Source organism: Leiobunum rupestre, chromosome 2, assembly GCF_980474605.1.
Source record: "Leiobunum rupestre chromosome 2, qqLeiRupe1.1.hap1, whole genome shotgun sequence".
Taxonomy (NCBI): domain Eukaryota; kingdom Metazoa; phylum Arthropoda; class Arachnida; order Opiliones; family Sclerosomatidae; genus Leiobunum; species Leiobunum rupestre.
The window spans coordinates 26,081,144-26,107,381 of NC_143385.1; the positions used below are offsets into that span (position 1 = coordinate 26,081,144).

Sequence of the window (26,238 nt, forward strand, 5' to 3'; positions counted from 1 at the left end):
CGCCCGGATAGGTGACAAAACCAGCATGGGTAGCAGAACCTTACTACTGACGGTCGCACCCTCGACGCAAGCCACTCAACCCAGCAGAAGTTATTACGTGCAGCAATGGGTCGACCAGCTCGTCACTTCGCATACAGCAGTGGGATTGAGAGCGGATGCTCTAGCAACTCCGGCCGACACCCTACCTAGGAATGTAGAGAGCCAAACCCTTTGGAAAGAGCTCCTAAAGGGGAACGGCGGGCACACGGCAGCCCGCATAACCCGGCACAGCTGGCACCGGATATCCCGGTGGAAACCCAAAAGACCGGGAGATGGATCCGCCGTGCCCTCATACGGAGGCCCGCAGCCCCACAGCAGGCAACTCAATCCGCCGAGACGGCCAGATTGCCCGGCCCCTCTCCGTTAGCCTGGACCGAAGCCCAGTTACCAGCCCACACCGGACCGAAGTCGGAGGTGGAGATAGGACCATTCGGACGGAGCTAACATCTCCCAGTGCGCCACCGCCGGTGATGGGTTACAAGAGCCGGACCCCGACTCCCCGGTAAAGCCACCAGTTATTGCACACTCCGACCCCTCGTGGGCCAGCCCCAGATGTTAGACAGTGGCGGCGCCAGGAATTTTCGCGAGGGTAGGCAAACCAAATAAATGGGCCCCTGACCCGGGACCCCCTTTTCTCAACGAAATGCTTCAATAAAATAAAGTAGTGATGTACATGACGAACAAAAACGTTCTAACAACAGTAAAACGAGTCCAAATATAACAGAACTGGTTTTATTTACTAGGAGATACCTAAAAAATTTCTAAATACAATTGTTTCATTGTTATTTATAAATAATTTTATCTCTTGGGACAATTTTGAGACCATTTCTAGATCAATTTGGGGCCCCTTATAGGATGATTTTGGGGCCCCTCAAAATTGTAAGGTAGGCAGTGGCCTACCTGGCCTACCCCCTAGCGCCGCCACTGATGGTAGAAAGGGTAATGATATAGTACGATATTCATGGTTGAAAGGAATACATTCATGTTACTATTACCGTTAACGTTTACAAGTTTTAATGCCAAGGTGAAACGAAGAGCTCAGTGGAAAACCCTTTTACCAGTAGGGAGGTAACTAAGAAACTAATCGCAGAAGGAATGGTTCTGATTTTTTACCCAGTGCCGTCAGCTGGGTTCAAGAGTGCTAACCACATCGCCACCCTACTTCCTATAGCTTTGCTATCAAAATATGATAAGCGTATTTAAAAATCTGAAAATGTTTTATTTTAAAGACTTAAATTTAAATTTATCTCGTACTTAAATTTGTGATTTGTTAGCCAAAACCCAGCATATCATTAACTCAGTATTTAATATACCGTAGGGCATAGGTTATTCATTTCTATAAACGGTAGTCTCATCATGCATGTCCTGCACAAGTGTCCACAGCCCGGAAAGTCGAAACCGTACAAAAATCGTCTATAGAAAATCTATAGAAATATATAGAGGTTTATAGAAAACTCTTTATATTTCTATAGATTTTCTATAGATGACTTTTGTACGGGTTTAATACTTACTCCATCTACAAATCGATTTAACCAAGTACACTACTAATATTCGAAACACGGATTTATTGGTTAAATATTTTCAAGGGCAAGCTAAAAATGGTAAAAAATCCATATTAAATGAATACAGTATATTCACGGCAAGTTTAGCTTACAGTTATTTACTTATATTGTTATTTAATATTTCCTTTAATGTCGAAATGATGTGTTCCCACCTGTAGAATATTATTATAATTGTAAAACCAACGAATCACTCCTTGGAAAGGAAATGAAACGCACCTGCGATGGTGCAATCATTGGAAACTACCTAGCCAGAGAGTGATCTGCTCAGTTGCCACCAAAAGTTGAAACCAACTTTCAAGCGTAATAATAATTTTTCGTAATGTTTATTGAAATTGCGTGATTGCATTCGAAGATAGTTGCGTAAGCGAAAATTACTTTATCAAAGAACCGCATTTGCAGAAGAAATTCCAAAGCAAAAAACTATTTCTTCACCACGGTTGAACTTTTCTAAAAAAAAAATTAGGACTTCAGAAGTCGATAAAACCTCATTTCGGTATCGATAACAGCTCTGCGGTGTAAAAACGAGTTAGAAAAAGGACGAAATTCGATATTGGGTCTTGTTACGAAGAGAAAATTAGTTTGGTTAGGTCTTTTTTGAGCGATCCAATATAAACGGCTCAATAATGAAACTTCAAAAATCCATATACCGTACACATTCCAGTGTATTCAGAAATTAACCACACTCAAACAAGTATAATTTAATATACTTTTTGAATAATCCAATCAAATCAGTAATGTGTTTTAAATTTCTATCCAAATTGATTAATAACCCTCACTTAATGTACGATCCCAGCAATGCGTCAAAACTCGGAACCACTTCTTCAGAGTTGAGTTTGTAAGTTTTGTTCCTGGTCGTTAAAGGCCGACTACATAAATCTTCGGTTTACTCTGTCTTTCACTGGTAGTAGGCTTACTGCAATAAATAAAATATTATATTGGTAAATAAAATATTATATTGGTAAATAAAAGAATATTCTGGTAAATAAGATAATATTTTGGTAACGAAAAGGATATTTTGGAGTACTTCCCCCGAATTGATTTATTATAAGCTTCTGGTAAAATAGAGAGATACGTACTCGAAAATATTTATTACGACAAACAAATACTAATCTACGAAAATATTTTTTTTAATTTATATGCGTTACATTATATATGTTAAGATAAATATTACACGGTAATACGTGGAAATTATAATTGTTAATTTTATATTGTTTGATATTATTATAAAGTAACGTGTTAACTTGACTAGGCTGTAAAAAAATCATTATATTTAATATTGGATATTTAAATAGTAATTTGATTAAAATAATTTTTTTTTTATAATTGATATCCATAAATAAACAAATTATCATAAAATTTAGTGTTGGGATTCAGTTAACCTTTAATTACATAAATTTAAACAATATAAAAATTATTATTTAAAATTTAAAGGCCGACTACATAAATATTCGGTTTACTCTGTCTTTCACTGGTAGTAGGCTTACTGCAATACACGTGTGCCATGCAGTCAGCCTACTTCCAGTGAAAGACAGAGTAAACCGAAGATTTATGTAGTCGGCCTTTAAAGGGATTTTACCCCGAGCTCTTCTGTTTCCCCTTTCCATATACACTTGATGAGGTTAACCGTTATTTAGCTAGTGTAGGGTGCTGTTGGTTTGCGTGGAATTAAGGGTTGTCACTACTCTCCTAGGTCATCTACCCAGAACACTGGTAAATGGCTTCATAAGTCACTATTTATTACTGTGTGGTTAATTATTATTAACTTTGTCACTATTAAAATTTCGTATTTTTAAAATTTTGTATAGAACTCATTTTAGCGTTTACTTTAAAAATCGACAATTTTTTCTAAAATCTTAGAGTCAGAGAGTTTAAGTATAAGTTATAGTTTTTTTTAAATATTCGATAAATTTAATCTTAATGGAAAAGATGATTTCCTTTATTAACGAAATAAGCGATGGTTATAATAGGTTTTGTTTAACCTAGCGTTCGAAATTGAATGTCAAAGTTTGGAAAAAATCGAGTTTTACCTTTAAAGGCGAGGATAATAAAGTAGATACCTAACTTCAAAAATAAGCTTGATAAAAAGGTTTAATTAAGATTTTTAATATTTAAATATTTTAAAGTCAATTAGATCAGTAGCATATTGAGGTGGATACCTCTCTTTAAAATGAAAATTTTCTTCTTCTTACGTTACGTTTATAAAATGTCTACTAAAGCTTTCTTTAGATATTTTATAATTTTTTTTAAATATAGATTTTTCTGCAGCTTAATATGAAAAGAATGATTTTTTTTTAATAAACTTGGGTATGGGTATTTTAATTAGTTATCAATCTCACACCTGCGTGCACATAATAAGGTTTTTTACTTAATTCGAAATCCTGTTCTTAGTTTTAAATTTAGTTTTAGGAAAAAAACTCGGAAAATATGTTGGTTTGCTTGTTATACTAATAAATCCAAAATTTTAAAACTGTCATTATGGGCTAGTTTTTCAATGCACGATTGGAGTTACGCGATAATGAGCTGACTCTTCGAGAATGACTGCGATTTGTTGCAATACTTAAAATAGAATAGCCTAAATAAATACATTCTTAAAACAGGTCTATCTTATAAATAAATAAACACTTAAGTATGAATACTAAAAAAATAAATGCTTCAGAATGCATTATATTATATAGAAATGTATTTTAAAATTTCAATTATGTCTGTAGAAAATCAATATAATATCCTAATAATTATTTATTTTTCTAGAAATATCAAGTTTAGAATACCTTTTCAGAAACAATATTTTTCTAAATAATTATCTAAAACAATTTTACTTTTATGATTTGTTTAGAAATATCTTTAGATTAGGGTTTAGAACCACAAAAATCTCTAGAGATGAACAATATATCTTAAGATTAGTAAAAGGGTTTAGAAGCACAAAAATCTCTAGAGATGTACAAAGTTTCTTAACATAAGTCTAAACGGTATAAAAACTCAAAAATGTCTAGAGATGTACAAAATATTTGTAATATTTTCATACAAAGATTTATCAATAATATCTGTATTATTTTCAAATTCAATTTAGTTTATTTATGGATAAATATTTTCAATTCTTGGCGAAATATACGAATCCGCTGCTTTGAATAATGTCAAAAGTATGTGCTCACTATTTGATGCCACGTTTTCAAGTACCTGTTTCCGACAGCTTACCGTATTAAGATTCGGTGAAATCCAAACGATATATTTAATTCAACTAGATTATTCAAGAAGGCACTATTACACAATCGATTACTGTTTTCAAATAATTTAAAGGGGCGGGAAGATTAAAGCGCTTTTTTTGTTCCCCGAGCTCGATCTTCAGTTTTCTCTGTCGATAAAAACTTGGTAAGGTAAACGGTTATTAAAACTGTTTGCGTTAAGAGCTTACCACCACCCTTTTACGCTTTGTAAAGCGGCCACCTGACTTAAAGGCATAATAAGTCGCTAGATGACTTGGGCCAAAGGTGGTGCCTTGGGTATTAGCCTAGCTGATTAATTATTAAAAAAAAATGTTGCCAACTCCGCGGTATTCCCGCGGTTTTCCGCTGGTTTGTAATTTCATTCGTGGTTAAAAAAGTTCGGACCGCGGATTTTCGTAAAACATAGCCCCGGTATCGCGTTTTTTTTTTGTAAAAAAAATGAAAGTTGTTTGATATTTTCGGTTGTCATTTTTTAACGTGTTTAATCTCTTATTTTATCTCGGAATATGCATTATTTTTCATTTTAATTTAACAGCCTACACGGTAAAGGTTCACGGCGCGTTTAGGCAGTTTAAGTCCAACAGTCATGCCTAAAGCTAAGTCAAAATCAAAATCAAAATCAAAATCTAGTAATGGTTGGCTTAAAGATCCAGAAATCAAAGATTGGATTCAAAAGATTCCAGGAGAACCAGAGAAAGCCCGATGCAAATATTGCACCCCAACGATTAGAGCCCACAAGTCTGAAATAGATTATCATTGAAAGACAAATCGCCATTCAACAAACGCTCAACCATTTACTTCTAATCGTTTTCAAACGATAGATACGTTTTCGTCTTCCACCATGATGGCCATGGAAAACCTAGCGCCAGAAAGAGTTACTTCCCAGTTTTAAACTCCTCTGGCTGAAATAGCTGAACCTAAAAAATTCCTTCCTATTCAGGAATTTTATATATACGAAAAATAATGGGAAAAATTGCCCTTAGTAGATTTGAAAAAGTTCATTTTTTAGCAACTGGAAAAACGACATTCGACGCAATCGCTTTTTGGAACTGTGCATTACATAGATAGTAGTGAGTCTTTCTGCTTTAAAGAAATTGCACAATTAGTAATTAATTTACTTAGTCTTCCTTTGAGCAATGCTCAAGTTGAGAGAGTGTTTTCAAGAGTGAATTTTTTTAATAATGATGTTCGGAACAGAATGAGTATGGAGTTATTACAAAATCTACTTCATGTCCATTACCATTTGTTGATAAACAAACTTAAAGTTTCTGAATACGAGCCAACTAAGACTACGTTTTGCAAATTTTAAATAAAAAAATTGAAGGATAATAAACACTACATTCAATCATTTATTCATACATCTTTCGACATTTATTTTGTAATTTAAAATGCCGCGGGTTATATTTGATTTCCGCGGGTTTTTTCCCCGTTGGCCGCGGGATAGGCTCTCCGAAAGTTGGCAACACTGCTTAAACGCAATACAAGTCGCTGGATTAATATGGCCTATGGTGGTGCCATGAGCATTAGCCTAGTTGATGGTTTTATTTTAATTTCGTGGGTCATATAAATTACTTTGTTTAAAAATAAACGTGAAATCTGATATTTCGGTAAAAGAAAACGGGTGACTTTTAAATTCTTCATTTTTATTCAGATAACTGCGTATCTGATTTTAGCACTGTTGAATAAATATACAGTTATTTTACAATATAACAGCAATATTTCGTAGTGATGAAGGGTTCTGAAAATGTAAAATACTATATAAGCTGCTTAAGGTGGAAGTTGATGAAATGAGTAGCTGCAGTTCTAGGAAATTTTAATAATACTTCATTTTGTCTTCTTATACTTAACAATACGAGACTAAGGGACGGACCATTTCCTTGATAATTAGAAACCTCATGTTTAATTAAATAAAGCATGATCAAATCTTATTTAAATCAAATCTGTAGCTTTGCCTGTATGAACATTAAAATTGATTAAATAATGATTATTTTTTTAGTCATGATTAATAGAACTGCTCTATCCGTCTTTCTAACGGGATTTCGAACAGTGGCGTAGCTTTGTTTTTAGGGGGCCCAATCTCGAAAAAAATAAAGGGCCTCGTTTTATCATAATTTTCAGGAAGTCTTAGGTGTTCCCTTATTCGGTATAAGGCAATAAGGAACTGTTGTAAGCAAATCTTTCAGTGTTCGCCCCCTTATTGTTGGTGTTTAATCGATGTATGGCAAAACGTTTGTTAATTGTTATAGTAGCAATGAAACTATGCGGGTTAATTGTTAGTTAATTAAACTAATAACTATCAACTTATGTCATTACACTGATTCGAATCAGTATAAGAACATTTGAACCGGTAGTTGCGCTATATTTTTTAAAGAGGGGCTACAAATTGTGTGAAGCTTGTTGTCTTTTACTTTCTAATTTTTCTTAATAAGTCTTGTTATGATTTAAAGATATTTAACTTTGGCCAAAATGTCGATTGTCTTGTGGAATTCTATTTTAATGTTTTCTATATTTTTTTGTTTAATCAATGTATGTAAATTTAACTAAAATCAAATCTGTAGACACTTTAGAAATACGATGTTGTCTTTACGTACCAAAAATTACCCTAAGCGCTGCTACAGATAACAACTTAAAAATACGGATAGAATGAATAAAGGGTTTTATTTGGTTTGCGCAGTAACGCACCCTTTTATAAGGATGGATAATTTCTACAGAGCACAACTAGTAAATTTGTAACAAATATAATATGATACATGTAGAATACCAAATTGTAAATCATTAATATGAGATAATATTAGATGAGATAAGATGAAATGAAATGAGATAAGATTAGATGATTAAAGATTAGATGAGCAAAGATGAAATGAGATGAAATTAAATGAGGTAAGATAAGATGATATGAGAAATTGAGATGAGATGAGGTAAGTTTAGATGAGATGAGCTTATATGAGAAGAGATAAGATGAGTTGAGGTAAGGTGAAAAGAGATAAGATGAGTTGAGATAAGGTGAGAAGAGATAAGATGAGTTGAGATAAGGTGAGAAGAGATAAGATGAGTTGAGATAAGGTGAGAAGAGATAAGATGAGTTGAGATAAGGTGAGAAGAGATAAGATGAGTTGAGATAAGGTGAGAAGAGGTAAGATGAAATAAGATAAGATCAAATGATACGATTTGTTATAAGTTAAGATGAGTTAAGATAAAATGAGATGAGATGATATGATTTGATATGATATGATATAAGTTGAAATAAGATTAGATGAGATGAGATAAGAACCTTTTATATTAAATCCCAAATGTCTTAACATTCATATTTCCAGTTAAAAATTGGAAATCCAGAATTCTTGCATTATATTTTGCTTTATCCACGAAAAAAGTTATAAAATTAAATACTTTGTTTTATAAATAATGTGCGATAATAACATGCAGTATATTATTCTGGGAGAGCCAATTTTGGATTAAGGTTTTAAATATTAAGTTTAGTTGTTTATACATATTTTAAAATTTAGATTTAAACAATTACCATAGATTATTTTCTAGATGCAATGTTTCGGATCTACGTGATTAAAATAAAAGCTTTAAACGATAGGTTTTCTCTTCGTAAAGTACGTTAAATAGTCAATAATACTAGATATACAAAAAAGGTGGGAATTAGGTTACTATGCGGTTGTAGCACTGTACGTTTAACCGACTGTAAATTAAATATAAAATATCTTATCTATGAGAAATCTACTAAACATGTTATTTTGAAAAGCTTTTTTAAATATTTCTTGTAATATATTTAATATTCATCTAAATAGGCTAATACCCAAGGCACCACCTAAGGTTTAAGTCATCCAGCGACTTTTTAAAGCCGTTAATTCAAGCGGCTTTGTTACAACAGCTCCCTACACTTACTATTATCGTTAACCTCCACTAGTTTTATTAAAGAAAGATAAAACCCAAGAGCTTGGGGAAAAACTCCTTCAACTAATTGGGAGAGAACTTGCAAACTCAACGAAGAAGGAGTAATACCGACTTTCACCCAGTGCCACAAGCTGGCTCCCTTTGCTTTGGGGCGAAAGTGCTGACCACTTCGTCACCCCACTTTTATGTCCTTATAACATATCCGGATTATGAATATCCTGCGTTTTGATCTCAACTGGATCTCCTTCAAACCCATGAATTATGGATATCCAGTGAATATCTCATTGAAATCAAACCTTGATATATGGATATTCCTAAAGTCATCATGGATATCCAAGATAATATCCTTCGGATATGCAATAGACATATTTGTTGTTTGCTAGGTAGAGGTATTTTTTTACAAATGCAATTATAAATAACTGACTTTTTTTCACAGTTTTACTAACCTAGATATTAGGGTGTTTAAAAAAAATGCAAATATCGAAATGTTTTGGTGCACATTGATTTTCTCGTTCATTTTGGTCGGAAAATGACACAGGAAAAATTTTACGTAAATTCATTAATATTTAGGACTGCCTCAACGAGCTAAAGTTTAACCATTATAAGCAAACCCATTTATAAGCAAAAAGTAATTATGTCACTCAAATACTTTAACTGAACGAAATATTTAATATTTATTACTTACTTAAATTTACACATGGTTTATTATAGTAATAAGTACCGGTACACAATAAAATGATTGGCAGAAATCCCCACAAAACCAGGTCCTAACTTGTGATTTTCAGCAGTTATAACCTGGTTTAGTGGGGCTTTCTGCGAAATATTTTATTGTGTACCGGTACTTATTTCTATAATAAACCTTATAAAAACTTAAATAAGTAATAAATAATAAATTTTTGGTTCAAGTAAAGTATTTAAGTGACATAACTGATTTTTGCTTATAAATGGGTTAGATCATAGTGGTAAAACGTAACCTCGTTGAGGCAGTCCTAAATATTAATGAAATAACCTAAAATTTTTCGTGGGTCATGTTCTCATCAAAATGAACAAGAAAATCCATGTGCACCAAAACATTTCGATATTGTCATTTTTTTGAACCACCCTACTAGATATAGAACAAGCAATTAGATACCAAAACGTAACCGTTGTCAAATCACAAATTTTAATATTCATTTGGAAAAGCTAATTGATTTTAAAATTCACAGTACCCGGCTAACTACTTTGAACACTATTTTTTCTAGTTTACCGAAAAGTATGAACGCCTAATATTGTTAGAATTTTTAAATAAACAGTCATATAATTTTTCCAAATCGTTTATACTAACATCACTTATTTTATGCATAGTTAAATGCTAATACAAAATATTTATAATCTGCCATTGAATAAATAATTTACATATTTGCATATATAAATTTTTTTTATTTAATAATAAAAGCAATTAAATACCGTCTGACCGGTTTCGTCGGGCTTAGCCCTTCATCGACGGCCCTTCATCGATGAAACCGGTCAGACGGTATTTAATTGCTTTTATTATTAAATAAAAATTTTTTATATATGCAAATATAACGACGTTCTTTCATTCTTCACTTAATATGAACGCATATAGTAACTGAACCACACTCAAGCCTTGATACATTTTATATAAAAAAAATTATTTGTTAATTACTTTACCGCTTCTTTTAATATGGATTATATTACAAATATTAAATACTTAAAAAAAATTACCGTCTTTAGAAAAAATTTCAGATTTCTATCGTTCCTCGAAATATGGATTATTTTTAAATGAAAAAGTGAGGTTTTTACGATTCAAATGCTCGTGTAACCGAACCTCAACAATCCACAGAAAGATCTGTGAAACAAGGAGAAATGACTTGTTCCTTTTTCGGGCGAACCAAATGGTTTTCCAAGAAAATTCATCTCCATTTCTGGGAATTGAAATTTGCTACATTACGATATAAAAATGTCTTTTTGGCGAAAGATTTTTACTTAACTTCAAATTCACGAAGAAAAAAAAACCGAAGGCTTTCGTTAAAAGGCTGTCGAACGCAGATAGCGCTTTCGGAATGGGCCGATTATTCAAAACGCCGCTAATGAAGGCTTTCAGGATTCGAAAGAGCACTTTATCGGATTATCAGATCCTTCTGGGAATGTCATACGCAATCAGAATTCCCTCCATTTCGATAGAGAGTTTTATCTTTTAAAATTTCTCCTTTTTTTCTTATTTCGTTACGCTTTATCCTAAACACGCCTGATAATTATATTAGGCAGTCAGAATGGCTTAAAATTGGCTCATTAAATTGTAGAAATATTTATATCCTTTACTACGTTGAAAATTTTATTTCCGCGATCTTTTCTACATTTTTTTTATTTTGTAGCTATTGTTATTTATTTTTTCTTTTAGCAATTTTACCATTATTTCCTATAAATTTTCCCTTATTTAGTAGAAACTATTTCTCTATTTAGAAGAAATTATTTCTTTATTTAGTAGAAATTATTTTTTGTTTAGTAGAAATTATTTCTTTATTTAGTAAAATTTTTATTTCATTGATCTAGTACAATTTTTATTTCATTTATCTTGTAGAAATATTTATTTCATTAATCGTGTATAAATTTCTATTTCAGTTACCTTTTAGAAATTTTTCCATTATTTTGTAGAAATGTTTATTTAATTAATCTTGTAAAAATTTAATTTAATTTATCTTGTAGAAAATTTAATTTAATTTATCTTGTTGAAAATTTAATTTAATTTATCTTGTTGAAAATTTAATTTAATTTATCTTGTTGAAAATTTAATTTAATTTATCTTGTAGAAATATTGCTTTTATTTAATATAAATTTTTCTTTCTTTTATCTTGTGAAATATTTCCATTATTTTGTAGAAATATTTATTCAATTTACCTTTCAGAAATTTTTTATTTCCATTATTTAGTAGAAATATTTATTTAATTTAACTTTTAGAAATGTTTTATTTCTTTTAAAAGTAATTTTTTTTCTTTATTAAGTAGAATTTTTTCTTTTATTTAATAGAAATTTTTATTTCGTTTTTATAGTAGACATTTTTCCATTATTTAGTAGAAATGTTTATTTAATAATCTTGTAGAAATTTTCCTTGATTAAGTAGAAAGTTTAATTTAATTAATCGTATAGAAATTTTTCCTTTATTAAAGAGAAATTTTATGTTATTTATCTAGTAGAATTTTTTGTTTATTTTATTTAGTACAAATTTTAATGTCCTTTATTTAGTACATATTTTAATATCCTTTATTTTTTATTTATGTGGGAATTTCTTTTATTTCCCTGATCACTTTGAATGGGAAATCTCCTTAACACAAACAGTTTAAAGAAATTTGAATTGGTAATTCATTATAAAATAATTTATTGTCAATTGAGTATGGATATTTAAATAAATTTATCGATTAGTAGTAAGTAAAATTTTTGGTCCCCAAGGATTTATAAATTAAATGATCAATGTACATAATGTAAATTAATAGTTGGTAGTTAAGGATAGGTATATAAATTTATATGTAAATTAATTACTTAAAATTATTATTTGAAGTGGATAGGGTGAAGAGTTAAGAAGATTATTAACTATTTGGGAAAGGGCTAAAGGGTTGGTTTGTCACTGTTTCAGTTCCCATTACACAGTCTGACGTGGTACGTTTAATATAATTTATCCTTAAAAATCTAATTTTAATAACCCAAAAAATTAATTAATTCAAGAAACAGTCGCAGTTTAATTTATACTTGTTTTTCGCGTTAATTAAAATTTAAGTTTAACTAAGTAATATCTATAACTAAATTTTGTAATTTTACAAAATCAATCATATTACGATAACAGCGGATTTATAATATATGGTTCTGATCGATTTTTTAAGTAATTAACTGATTAAATTTTTACTCTTTGTTGCGAGTAAGTAGTTATGAAATAAATTAACACTAACAAAATTAGTTATTGTTATTTAAAATAATTTAACAATTAATAAAAAAGAAGTTTGTTTTTAATTAAATTAATTTGGTAATTATAATAAACTCAATTTCCTTTTTATAATAATCTCAATTTTCTTAATATAATAATCTCAATTTCCTTATTATAATAATCTCAATTTCCTTATTATAATCAAATCAAATCAAACGAAATTTATTTGTAAATTTTAAACATAGTGTACAATATGTGGCCAAGTCAAAAAAGACATTTAGGCCTCGCAACTGACAGTGAACAATATGATTCCGTATAACAAAAAATAGTAAAAAAGAAAAACAAAAGTACATTTTAATCAACAAGACACGTTAAATAAAATAGAATAAACTAGTTTTTTAAAATTCCGAAACGAAGTGCTTGACAATTTTTTTAAATTGAATTAAATGAGTTATAATTTCCTCAATTTCCTATTTTTAAAAACCTCAATTTACTATTCGTTATTATCTCAATTTCCTAGTTATAATAACCTTAATAGCCTAATTTTAATAATTTTAATTTATTAATTATTTTTGCTAAATATGCTAATTTTTTATTTATTATTACCTTTATTTATTAATTTAGTTTACTTATTTAGTTAATTTATACCTTTATTATAACCGTAATTTACTAATTAATTTTTCTATTTAAATTAATTGAATAATTATAATTAGTTTAATTATCTAGTTTATAATTAAGGTTATTTTACAATTGGAAATATTTTTAAAAAAGAGACTTAGTCTACTGAACTATAGCACTTTTGATAAAATATAAATTTCAGGAACTAGAAATGGATTGTGAAATAAAATTTTCCACATAGCGAACCTCTTGTATTAAACGATAAAATAGTCCGATTTGATCTAGTTTCACGTTGGTCTGGGACACTTTTAAATGATTCCGACAGAAATTCTCAGATGAACTTACACACTTCCACTTATTTTAAATCCTTGGGATTTTAGTGAACTCTGGATGAGTTTAATGAGAGGAAAGGAGTATTTCAAGTGTCGAGACTAAGTAAATATCTTCCGCAAAAGTGTGCCCAACTATTTGAGCAAAAGCCACCGGTGGTTAGAATGTGAGCTGGCATATCTCCATTTTAGATTCAACATCCTTCGTACTAATGTTTACGCGACCGTAAATTTTCCGAAGAGCTTTTAGGGTCCCATTCATTTTCCTATGCGAGAGTTTAACGAAAATATGAAAATATTTAGAACAACCACATTATCAGAATTTTTTGCATATAATTATGCGTAATTGATTCAGAATTTTGTCTACTATAGTAGTATTTAAGTACTATATTAGTTTTAATAAGAGTATCTACTATAATACGTTAAAACAACCTATAATATTAGTATTAAAAGAGCATCTATAATAGTAGGTTACAGTCGGTTTAATAGGACATCTACATTCTACAATAGTTTGTTTACCAAATGAAAACTACATAATAGTTTGAAAAAGAGAATTTAATATAATTACAGTTGTTTCAAAAAGAGTATCTACTATAGTAGATTTAAAAAGGGCATCTACAATATTAACAGTTGGTTTAAAAAGGGCATCTATAATATTAACAGTTGGTTTAAAATATTTAAATAAAAATATTTTGTACGCAACTTAATTACACAAACGTTATATTTTTATTCCTATATATCTTTATAAATATAAGTTGAAATATTTTAGTAGAAGAGTTATTTTAAAGAAGGGTTAAGCGCGAAAGGTCTTCAACCTTTTGGTGGAGCGTGTAAACTAAAACGCCACGTGTTTGGCAAACCAGAGTCATGGATTAATAAACTAGAGTATATATCAGTTGCTAACATCCAATGGCGAATGGTTGTTCGTACAAATCATTCTTTCCTTTTATTTCAATTGTGTGTCCCCCCAAACCAAAATCCTGACTACGCCACTGCTAACAACACGAGGCGCTAGCCTGGTGTGCTTTACCCCATCTCTTCATGATATGAAGGTGGGGTAGATGATAAATTAGCGATTTCACATCGCTCTGGTTAAATGAGGATTTATCCCAGATTTCGATTTTCCCTTTCCATAAAATCTTGTTGAGGCTAACGGTAATAGTTAGAATTGGCTCACTTGGCAAAAAGAGCTCGCCACCATCTCCTACGCACTGTAACTCGGCCACCTGAATTAAGGGCTGACTTGGAGGTGCCTAGCTGACAAAATTAAGATTTTGCACCAAACTAGATTTTTTTTGCCCCTGAATTAAAATTAAATTTTCGATTTGCAAAAGCTGGTCAGAATCGAAAGCTCAGCAACAAGAACATACGGAAAAATGTTAGGTTGTGTTAATAGCTACGTTAAATGATTTTCTGCATTTCGGTTTTTGTAAAATGTTCTGTTTATTTATTGGCCTAAAAAGCCTTAATACTTCATTGAAGCTCCAAACATAGACTTATTTAAATAATTATGATTTGTACAAAATAGATAACTAAATACCTTATGTTAAATTGTAAAAATTAGCTTCTTCTTCGTTTGACTAAGATCAAAGTTTTTTTTTTCAAATCAGCCTTTCTATAGACCTTATTTGGTATACTATCTCGTGGTACCCTGACTATGATTTTCGAATGTTACGATCGGAAAAACAACTTAATAATTAAATTAATTCAATTAATTATTAAGTACATCCACTATATACAAGATAGATACTTTGATCTTAGCAAAAAGACCGAGTTTCTTAATTCTTTATGCATACACACGACAAAAGCCTAAATTATTGGATTGTTTTAAAAAGCTTTCTACTATAGACACTAGGCCGTAAAATAATAGGCAGATTATTAAGTAATAAACGTATATTTGTGGCATCGTTCTATTTTCGTGTTGAATTTTTTGGAGTCTCGTCACAGGCGCTCTTTCCTTAAAATACATATATTCATATTTTCCAGGAAATACCGGGTTCCCCAGCTTGTATATAATAAAATAAAGCAATATATTCTATATGATACCTAGGAACAACAAACACAAGGAGAACGCAGCTAGCCTTTAAACACGCTAACGCAGTGTTGTGTACGAATTTCATTGGAAGAGCCTTTACGCTGAACATTTTACGGGCGGGGGGGGGGGGAGACAATTTCCGAATTTTCCCCTTCCGACGGCAGCATGCACTAAGGCGTCTAGCCAATGAAAACTGTACACAAGAAAATCCACGACTTTTGACGGGTTGCGTTCTCCTTGTGTGGGGTGTTGTGTTTGTTGCCCCTAGATGATACAATGGCTAAAGTCCGCTCTTAAAATATCAAAAAGTAAATTATTAGAGACGACATTGTCCGATAACTATATCGTAGATTCAGTTACCAAAATAAAAAGCACTTTCAGTGCCCACACGCCCTGAGAATCTGTTTCAAATCGACCGAAAATGAAGAAGCCGTTAGCCCACTTTCCTATGGCGAAATTTAATGAAGCCAAGCGCAGGAGAATCCAAAGTCGGGTAGTTCAAAAATTAAGAATTTATTTTCAACCAAACACTTTTCATTCCCAAGTTTTAGTATTGTGGATGCCTAGCGGCATTATTCTTACTGTCAACAATGTCTCGCAGTACTACAATTAATATTAATGTATCCGCGTTTGTGTATAGAACAGAGAATTAGTTAGTGTACCATTTTTGACATGGAAGGCCGACTGATCAGCTCGTAGCTAGTTTCCCGGAAAAATTCAAAAATCAAATTATGTCCGTCTTCGAGTTAACGATGTTTTCGCACTTTACACAAAATATAAGAAACCATTTCTTATGGGAACTTTATTTAAATTTCATTATTTTTAGTTAATAAAGTATTTTTAAGTAAAAATTATCATTATCGTAATTAATTTAATTGCAGTTTAATAGTAACTAACATTTAACCGTTAAGACTTTGCTTCGTAGGGAAAATTAACCCGTTCATATATTCCACTTTAAAAATAACGTATTTAATAGTATTTATATTCATCTCCATGGATCGTATTAAGTCTTTTAATATTTATAAATTACACATTGCCTTTGTGGCTATAAATTACACGTTGCCTTTGTGGCTATAAATTACACGTTGCCTTTGTGGCTATAAATTACACGTTGCCTTTGTGGCTATAAATTGCACGTTGCCTTTGTGGTTATAAATTACACGTTGCTTTGGTGGCTATAAATTACACGTGGCTGGCTTTTGATTTGAAGGCTCAGCAGAGTTGAAAAACTCTTGATACATGATTGAGATAAAAGTAAAATATTAAAAGCTCTTCACAAATCATGCCATGCTATTCATAAACACTATCTTTAAATCAATGAAAAACCAAGTAGCATAATACATTATCTCATCAAAGGTCTGTTTTTAATTGAAAGTTTTACCAAAATTAACATATATTTCACTTGCTCACAAGAAGCAGTTATACACCTATATCTTGTTATCTAAATCCTAATGGGAAACTTAAACTCAATTTCACATAACCAATTATAAGTTCATCATTTCCCAATGTTAATTAAAATATTTAAAATAATATTCAATATATTAAATTACATTCCATAATATTAAAATGTCTGTTCAAAATATATTTAAAAATAAAACCTATTTATTTTCTAACTTATGGCTTCTATTTTCAATTATAAATTTTAGGCAAAATATGCCCTGTGAGGCAGAGAAAAGGGACAACTATTAAATAAAAAATGGTTTTATCAAAGTAGTTGAAAGGTTTATTTAAGGGGGAGTAGTTGGGATTTATGAAGGTGCAGATCAATATCTAGAATTAAATAGTTATTTTTTGGAATTTTTTTAAAAAGCAAAATGTATAAATAAAATAATTCCCAACGATTTTCCTCACCGTCTATATATTTTAAAACCCTTTCCTTAAATTTGAGCCTTGAAACTGTAACAGCAAACTGAGAAAATTTTAAATTGTAAAGGATTACGTGTAAAATTACAGCATTTAAATTGCTGAAACTCATTATAGAAGCTAAACTAGTAAAAAAGTCATCAATCAAAGAGATTTGCAATCAATTTAATCAAGAAAGTTATGAAAATTAACAGAAAATTTGGGTGCAGCTATATCTTCTAATAGAGAGCTTGCAAGTGCAAGGAGAGCCATGTGTCTTCTCCTTTAGCTTAGATAAGATAAGACACGAATTTATTTTATTAAAGAGACTTTCAAGAGACCATCTAGTCAATTTATAATACTTAATTCAGTTGCCGTTTCATTGTGAGGCCAAAGTTAAGACTGAATGACATATTTCAATTCGACTAGGTCTTTCTTGAAAGCCCCTTTAAGAATTCAAACAGGCTACTGCACACATTATATCAGGCCTTTCTAGAAAGAAATGTGGTCATTTTAATGTAACTCTTATGTCACTCTTTTTTACTACTAGCGGGTATTTGACTTGTGAGTATCTTCAGTTTTTCATGATGCATGCCAATTATAAATACTGATGTATAATTCTACTTAAAACCAGAAGTTTAAAAATTATAAGTGCAGACTTGGATAGATAGAATTTAGTACATATCTGTTTTATAAATTCATTAAATTCATTAAGATAATTAGCTTACATAGAACAATGCAAACTTCTTTAAAAATTCGTCCGCTTGTTAGTCAGCAGTCAACAAGCCATTGCCTCCACCATTTGTATTAGTTCTTGACCAACCTATTCGAAAATAAAATCTGGAATTGTCCGGAATTTTTAGTGACGTCACATCTTGTTTTTGAACAGTACTGTGGACTGTTCGGAACTGGCCAATAGTTTTTACCTAATAGCTGTTTATATAAAATACGAGAGGTCACGTGATTACGTTGGATTAATTGTGCTTGCAGTCAAAGTTGAAGAGCGCGCGCATATTTTTGTTTTTGTTGAGCTCGTGTGAAAACGCACGAGACCCTCTACACGGAAATATAAGGAAGCGCACGCTCCAAAAAATAACACTTTTATACATGTATGCGTATATATTATTTTATAGAAAGAGCTATTGAAAAATATGGTGCCTCATCAGGCATAAAATCTCAGCTCGTAGTATGCGTCTTTATCTTTCGAATTTTTTATCCCACAGCCCTATATTTTATATCCATGGCGGCTGATTTTAAAATTCATTTTAAATATTTCCATTAGATTATACATTATTCTGATGTTAACACGCGTACTCCTTTACAATTTAAAATTTTCTCAGTTTGCATATACATTTTCAAGGCTCAAATTTAAGGAAACGGTTTTAAAATATATAAAAAGTGAGGAAAATCAATGGGAATTATTTTAGAAATATATTTTGCTTTTTAAAATAATTCCGAAAAATAACTCTTTAATGCTAAAACATTTCCAATATCTGTACCTTCATAGATCTCAACTACTCCTCCTTAAATCAACTTTTCAACTGCTTTGATAAAAGCATTTTTTATTTAATAAAGATATTTGCTAAGTCCAATAATTGTAGAGTAGTGTTTACGGTCTTTGTTTTCAACAGTATCTCGGATACGCCTTAGCCTCAACCTGATTTTAAAAAAAAAACAAAAAAAAAACAGTTTTTGTATGTTGAAAATTTAAAATGTTTGTAGTATAGCTATCGCTCTGTCTTTATTTCTTATTTTTAATTTTTTTCATCTGCTGCAGTATGTGTTGCAGTGTCCAATACTCAGCTATATCCAACATATGGTGCTACGGACTCTCCATGGCGAATCACTTTGTCTTAACTCCTTTATTATAATACCGTTATTATTTTAATATTTAATTTGATAAAAAATAGTGACCTTTAATTTTATTTAATCCCAAGGAAATTAAATAATATATTAAAAATAAAAAGTTATATCAAGTGTTTCTTGAAATTCAAAAAATATTGGGTTACACTATTAAAATAAAATTTGTAGAATTAAATGCTTCTAACTTGATAAAGAATTGCGAAGACTTTGGTTTATTTCAAAATCGGTAGACAGGGATTTTGTGTCACGGGAGATAAAAGAAGATGGGGCAATTCCTCTCTTTGACTTAAGAATTGGTCCTGGCGAACTCGATACAAAATATCCCGCCTTTCAGACTCTCTTATTGGCTGCTTGCTCGTTGCGTGTAGGCATACGTCATAGCTAAGCCTCGCCTTGCAAGACCCACCATGACATAATCACACGTCACAGATAATGAGGCAAATCAGGATTCCGCAAAATAACCACGTGACCACCAGTGGGGTGCTAAACTCGTTACCACGGCAACGAACATAGACCACACCCACAGATACGAAATTTCGCAACGATACTAACGTCGTTTTTGAATACAGATTATACCGCGTACTTCTTCTGGATTTAGATTTAGCGAGGAGTAGCGAAATAATGAAAATTTATAATATCATTATTTCAACACGACCTTTTTAGTGGTCATTTGTTATTTGAATGATAAGCTGTTTCCGTTATACTATACACATAAGCCCATACCTAAAAAACTAAGTTTATGGCAATTCCTAATAAATTACTATTTCCGTAGATATTCAAAAGTTTATACTGTGTGCGCTTTTAGAAAATTGAGCGACATTTATTTTATTTGAAAAATTAATTACGAAAACCTAAGTATTATGTTTAACGTAATAGAAAGCAAATAAGTAATCATTTTTGCTAAATAGCTAATGCAACATTTTGGAAGAAAAATTAATTGAGAACAATTCTATATTATAGAGATTTTCTTAAACTATTTCCTCCAAAAAGGTTTAAAAATAAGTAAATTTTCCAATTTTACATTTTACAGACAATAAATTCTTAAGCGAAAGGTGCAAATTGAAAATTTTAAAAACAATTATGGAGATATGTGAAATACTATGCCGAAGCTCTTTGGACAATTTGATTTAACCACAAATATTTCTAGTTCAGATTAAGATTTTAAATTTACAATCTTAAATGTACGACAGTCTTACCTCTTAAATTCATAGAAATGTATTTTTGTTTCCAAAAGTTCATTTTAAATTTAACAATTTTATTCTTAATAGGAAATAATTATTGTCGTAATGAGTAGTGTTTTCCAATTCTAGCTGTGAAGGAATATCTGTATATGATTATCGTACTCTGGTTTTATGTAGATAACATATTAAAGCAAACACGTTCCCATGATTTTTCTCTTAACTGATCAGAACTTTAAACTAATCTGCTTTGTAAGTGAAAAATTCAGTCAATCAAACAGCCGCTACAGAATTTAGGAAAATACTATTTGGTCTTGTTAGGAAATTATAAAAACATTTACAAAGTTTTATTTATCTAACTCTTCAACAATTAGTTCTAGAAGGGGCAATGATATGTCAATCGAAAGCATATATCAATGCCCTCTGTAGCCTGTTATACATTATATAATTATAATAAGTTATTCACTTTACCATATTAGAAGTTTTTGGCGATTTTCACCTTAAAATCTGCGTATTCTTTTTAAATTAAGAGCAACTTTTTTCAATTTTTTATTTTAAGTTAGAACTGATCATTTCTGAACTACGTTTTCCGTTTGCATTAAGAATTTTTAATTTTAAGTGAGATTTCTGGCCAATTCGCGGGACCCCACAACCCGCGTACGCACTATTGACATATTTGAATTTCGTGCCATTTGATAGAGGCGGCATGTATATCGTTTCACTACCTTATTTCCAAAACCAGGTAACTTGAAAAATTCGGTTTGCATAAAAAATAATTTAATTTAAAGTGCTCGCGTTTCGCTACTTTATTTCCAAAACAAGGTAACTCGAGAAATTCCTTTTGGGTTTATTAACTTAATGTACAAGATGATTGGAAATTGGTACAAATTTTAATTTAATATTTAAAACATAGTTAATTCATCGGGGGAATCGTGTGTACTTAAATGTCCGTGAGATCTTGTTAATTTTAGGCTAAAACAACGGTAGTAGGTTAAAAATATGGGTTAATCTGATATTGATAACGTTGAAAAAATCTGGTGTTTTACAGACCAAATAACCAATACCATATCGCGATAGGAAGCACTAGCGATGAGATTTTAACATTGCATTGTCAAAAAATTTGTTTTCTTCTATAATACCGTTAGTTGGAAGTTGATCTTCATAGCTTCTAGATCGTACAAGTGTATTTCCTATTCTACTTCGAACGTCAAATAAGTTTTTCCAAGTTCGTTGAGCAAATTGAGGGTAACCATTAAAAAGATGTGGAATACCCCACAGCCATAAGGGGGTCTAATACGTGCGCTCTTGAGTTTTCTGAGGAATGTTAATGTTGGGAATTTCCAGCCCGGGCACGTTCTGTTATTGATGGTCTTAAATCGAACAAAGGCCACTACAAGGAAAGTCTTTTAAAGAATTGAGCCGTGCCGAATGCTTTAAATATTTTCCATTTGAATAGCAACGAGTGAAATGGGCTGCGTGGAGGCGTTGGCTACTAGCCATCCCATTCGATCGATACTTTTTTGTGGCCGTCGCTCTGTCGCCGCCTCTAGGGCACCTTGATACACTGATAGTCCATTACCTGATGATTTGTTTAAAACTAAACGGATTAAACGCTATGCACTGAGAAAGGTTAAATTTAAAGCGGAATATTTTATCAACCAGCTTGAGCAATTCTCTTTTCAATACCTGGGGATTGACCAAATAGTCGAAGAAATAAATCTTATTAATCCCAAAATTAAAGGCTTTGCGCGAAGTTTTACTTAGAAATATCGCCCCTACTGTCTGAGATTAAATTGAACCTGTGAAAGAAGACAACTCATCAAAAAATCAATGAGAGATAGTTGCATTTTTTATATCAATCCAAAAGTCTGCTAATTAGTCATCTATTTAGTTGGCATTTAGTAAAGCAGATGGCGCTGTTGTTTTCAAAACTTTATAAAAATTATTCATCAAATAAAAACTATCAATTAGAATGAGTTTCGTATTGTTAAAGAAGGAAATTCCATTTTTAGGGTCCAATATTCTCCAAAATAACATCAAAAATGTTTTTAAGCAAATTACACCAAATTGAATGAAATCCGTAAGTTTATAAACAGAAATTCACTAACTTCAGATCCAATTTTGCCTAAATGAAAGAAATAAATAAAGAAAGATTGAAAGGATTTAGAGAAAAAATCTCACTAATTTCGAAAAGTTCCATAAGGAAATTCCATAATTCGGATTCTTCAGATAATAATAATCGTTATAATCAGCTAGGCTAATTCCCACGGCACCATCTTAGGCCCAAGGCTTCAAGTGACTTTTGACGCCTTTAATTCAGGTGGCTGGTTTAAATTCCATTAAAATAAAACCATTAATACTCCAAACTTAAAAAAATATTTTATAGAAATATTACTAATTTGAACTAAAACCTAAGGTTTAAATTCGGTTACTGCAGATAAGATCCAATATTTCAATTTAAAATTGCCTCTAAAACGTATTTTTCTCTAAAATTTATATTTTATACTTTGATGTTACCAATAATGAATTTATGAATGACAATGTTCTTCCTCCCCAAAAATTGGAAAACTTGTAATATAAATGGTATCTCTTTGGTTCTCTAAAACTGACGTCTTCCAACGTCATTGAAGTGCACTCTAGTGACGTATTTTTTCTCCCTTCTGGTTCCGGGTTTAATTTAGACCACGGATTAATTATTTTAATTTTCCTTTGAAATAATAATGATAATGAATTAATTCAAGTTGAATTTAGTCACATTAAGGTCAATGGTTTTTTAAGGTAATATAGTGAGTGAGCTTCTGACAAATATTCCCCAAGTGTTGTGTGAAAATGTCAATTTATGTAATTTTCGTACGTTAACTCATGTCTTAGTGGTAAGGGAAATCATCATTTATTGTTTTTTAATAAGTATTTTTAAACCATGGTACCGTCGTTGTGAAGGTGGGTTAACCAGTTGGTTTTACACGAAAGCTAATAATAATAATAATAATAATAATAATTGTTATCGGATCGTAGATCACCAGTAACTCAAACACATTTTAAGTAAATATGAACTAAGATAATATAACACTGATTGATATGACAATTTGAAAGGATATACTAAAGATTGATATGATAAAGATTTTAATGATTGGTTTAAGAATTATTTTAAAGGATTGATATGGTAATGATTGGTTTTATAACGATAGTGCGGATTGATATGGTAATGATTGGTATTATAACGATAGTGCGGATTGATATGGTAATGATTGGTATTATAACGATAGTGCGGATTGATATGGTAATGATTGGTATTATAACGATAATGCGGATTGATATGGTAATGATTGGTATTATAACGATAATGCGGATTGATATGGTAATGATTGTTATTATAACGATAGTGCGGATTGATATGGTAATGATTGTTATTATAACGATAGTGCGGATTGATATGGTAATGATTGGTATTATAACGATAGCGCGGATTGATATGGTAATGATTGGTATTATAACGATAGTGCGGATTGATATGGTAATGATTGGTATTATAACGATAGTGCGGATTGATATGGTAATGATTGGTATTATAACGATAGTGCGGATTGATATGGTAATGATTGGTATTATAACGATAGTGCGGATTGATATGGTAATGATTGGTATTATAACGATAGTGCGGATTGATATGGTAATGATTGGTATTATAACGATAGTGCGGATTGATATGGTTATGATTAGTATTATAACGATAGTGCGGATTGATATGGTAATGATTGGTATTATAACGATAGTGCGGATTGATAAGGTAATGATTGGTATTATAACGATAGTGCGGATTGATATGGTAATGATTGTTATTATAACAATAGTGCGGATTGATATGGTAATCATTGGTATTATAACGATAGTGCGGATTGATATGGTAATGATTGGTATTATAACGATAGTGCGGATTGATATGGTAATGATTGGTATTATAACGATAGTGCGGATTGATATGGTTATGATTAGTATAATAACGATAGTAAATATTGATATGGTAATGTTTGGTATTATAACGATAGTAAATATTGATATGTTAAGGTTTGGTATTATAACTATAGAAAAAATTGATTTGGTAATGTTTGGTATTATAACGATTGTAAATATTGATATGGTAATATTAGGTATTATAACGATAGTAAATATTGATACGGTAATGTTTGGTATTATAACGATAGTAAATATTGATATGGTAATATTGGGTATTATAACGATAGTAAATATTGATACGGTAATGTTTGGTATTATAACGATTGTAAATATTGATATGGTAATATTAGGTATTATAACGATAGTAAATATTGATACGGTAATGTTTGGTATTATAACGATTGTAAATATTGATATGGTAATATTAGGTATTATAACGATAGTAAATATTGATACGGTAATGTTTGGTATTATAACGATAGTAAATATTGATATGATAATATTAGGTATTATAACCATAGTAAATATTGATATGATAAAGATATAAAGGATAGGTATCACAGCGTTTTAAAGGATTTATATGAAAACGGTATTAAGGAGTGGTATCACAACGTTATAAAGGATTTATATCAAAACGATAGTAAGGATTGACATGACAACGATAGTAATGATTTATGTGATAACGATAGTAAAGATTTATGTGAGAATGATAGAAAAATCATGTTTATAGTAAAAAATACAAATTTTTGATTTGTAATTCGATTTTTTTTTCATTACAGACAAAAGACTTACAAATTATGAAGATTTATTGGATGACAGCCGATTGATAAACAGCTTACCAAGAAAGTAAGATTAAAGAGAATTGGTTATACTGTTCAATTTTCATTGCTTCTTCACAGAAATTTTAAATTAAATTCCCTTTATCTTTTAATATATTCTCTTATTGATCGCTGGAAATCTTGAGCGATTTTAGATTAGCTTTTATCTTTGTTTATCGTTTATTTGCTCGAAACGCGAGTTTAGAAAACGCCATCTTTCTTAGTAGCAGAAAGTATTCAAGTTTTATAAAAGTATAAATTCAATATTTAGCATTTCTCTTTTCTTACTGGAGAAGGGACCTCAGAAGTAGTATATTAATTATAAGACGCTATTAACTATTTGACAATACATGACAAACTGTGATGAACGACAGCACTTACCATCTTAAATCCAGGATTATCCTAACTGCACGTGCCACGTCGTTCAAAATCGAAACTTCCCTATTTCAAATTTCCACATACTTAATTAGTCCATACATCATTTTAATTCCTTCAATCTAAAATGTTTACACCTAAGCGATATAACACGACGTATAAAAATAATATCCGCTTAAATTTGGACACCTTTCATAAATTGGCAGGACGGCGACTATTATCATAACGAGCTCCGAAGTTTCAACATAATTTGCTCTAAAGCTATTACGGTGATTTGGCTCTATCGCTAAGATAGTGCCCCCGTCGAGGAAGGTTTAGGCTTTTGCCACGTGCACGCCCAACAATTAAGGACTAATTTAAAGTTCGCTTTATAAAGGCATAAAACCAACTCGCGATTTCCAAAGCCGTTAAAAGGCGAAGGCTCTCGTAGTACCTTCTACCGATCGAGAACTTGTCCAATTACTCTCCCAAAAGAATAACAAGGGAATGCGCTGAGTACAGCGATGGCCAGAGCGTATGGAGGTCCTGCTCCAACAAGTTGTCGGTCAGGCTCCGAATTTCCATAAGGTACGTTAGGCACAGTGCTTC

General features: G+C 31.1%; 1 protein-coding gene across 2 annotated transcripts in view; it reads left to right on the forward strand.

Annotated features, from left to right (window-relative positions):
- LOC149956641 (xibalbin-1-like) overlaps positions 1-26,238 on the forward strand; it is a 55,563-nt gene that overhangs the window by 19,144 nt on the left and 10,181 nt on the right. For both annotated transcript variants that reach the window (XM_090164736.1, XM_090164738.1), the window contains exon 3: positions 25,237-25,303. In XM_090164736.1, coding sequence (XP_090020862.1) covers positions 25,237-25,303 — 67 coding nt within the window. The remainder of the gene's footprint in view (positions 1-25,236; positions 25,304-26,238) is intronic.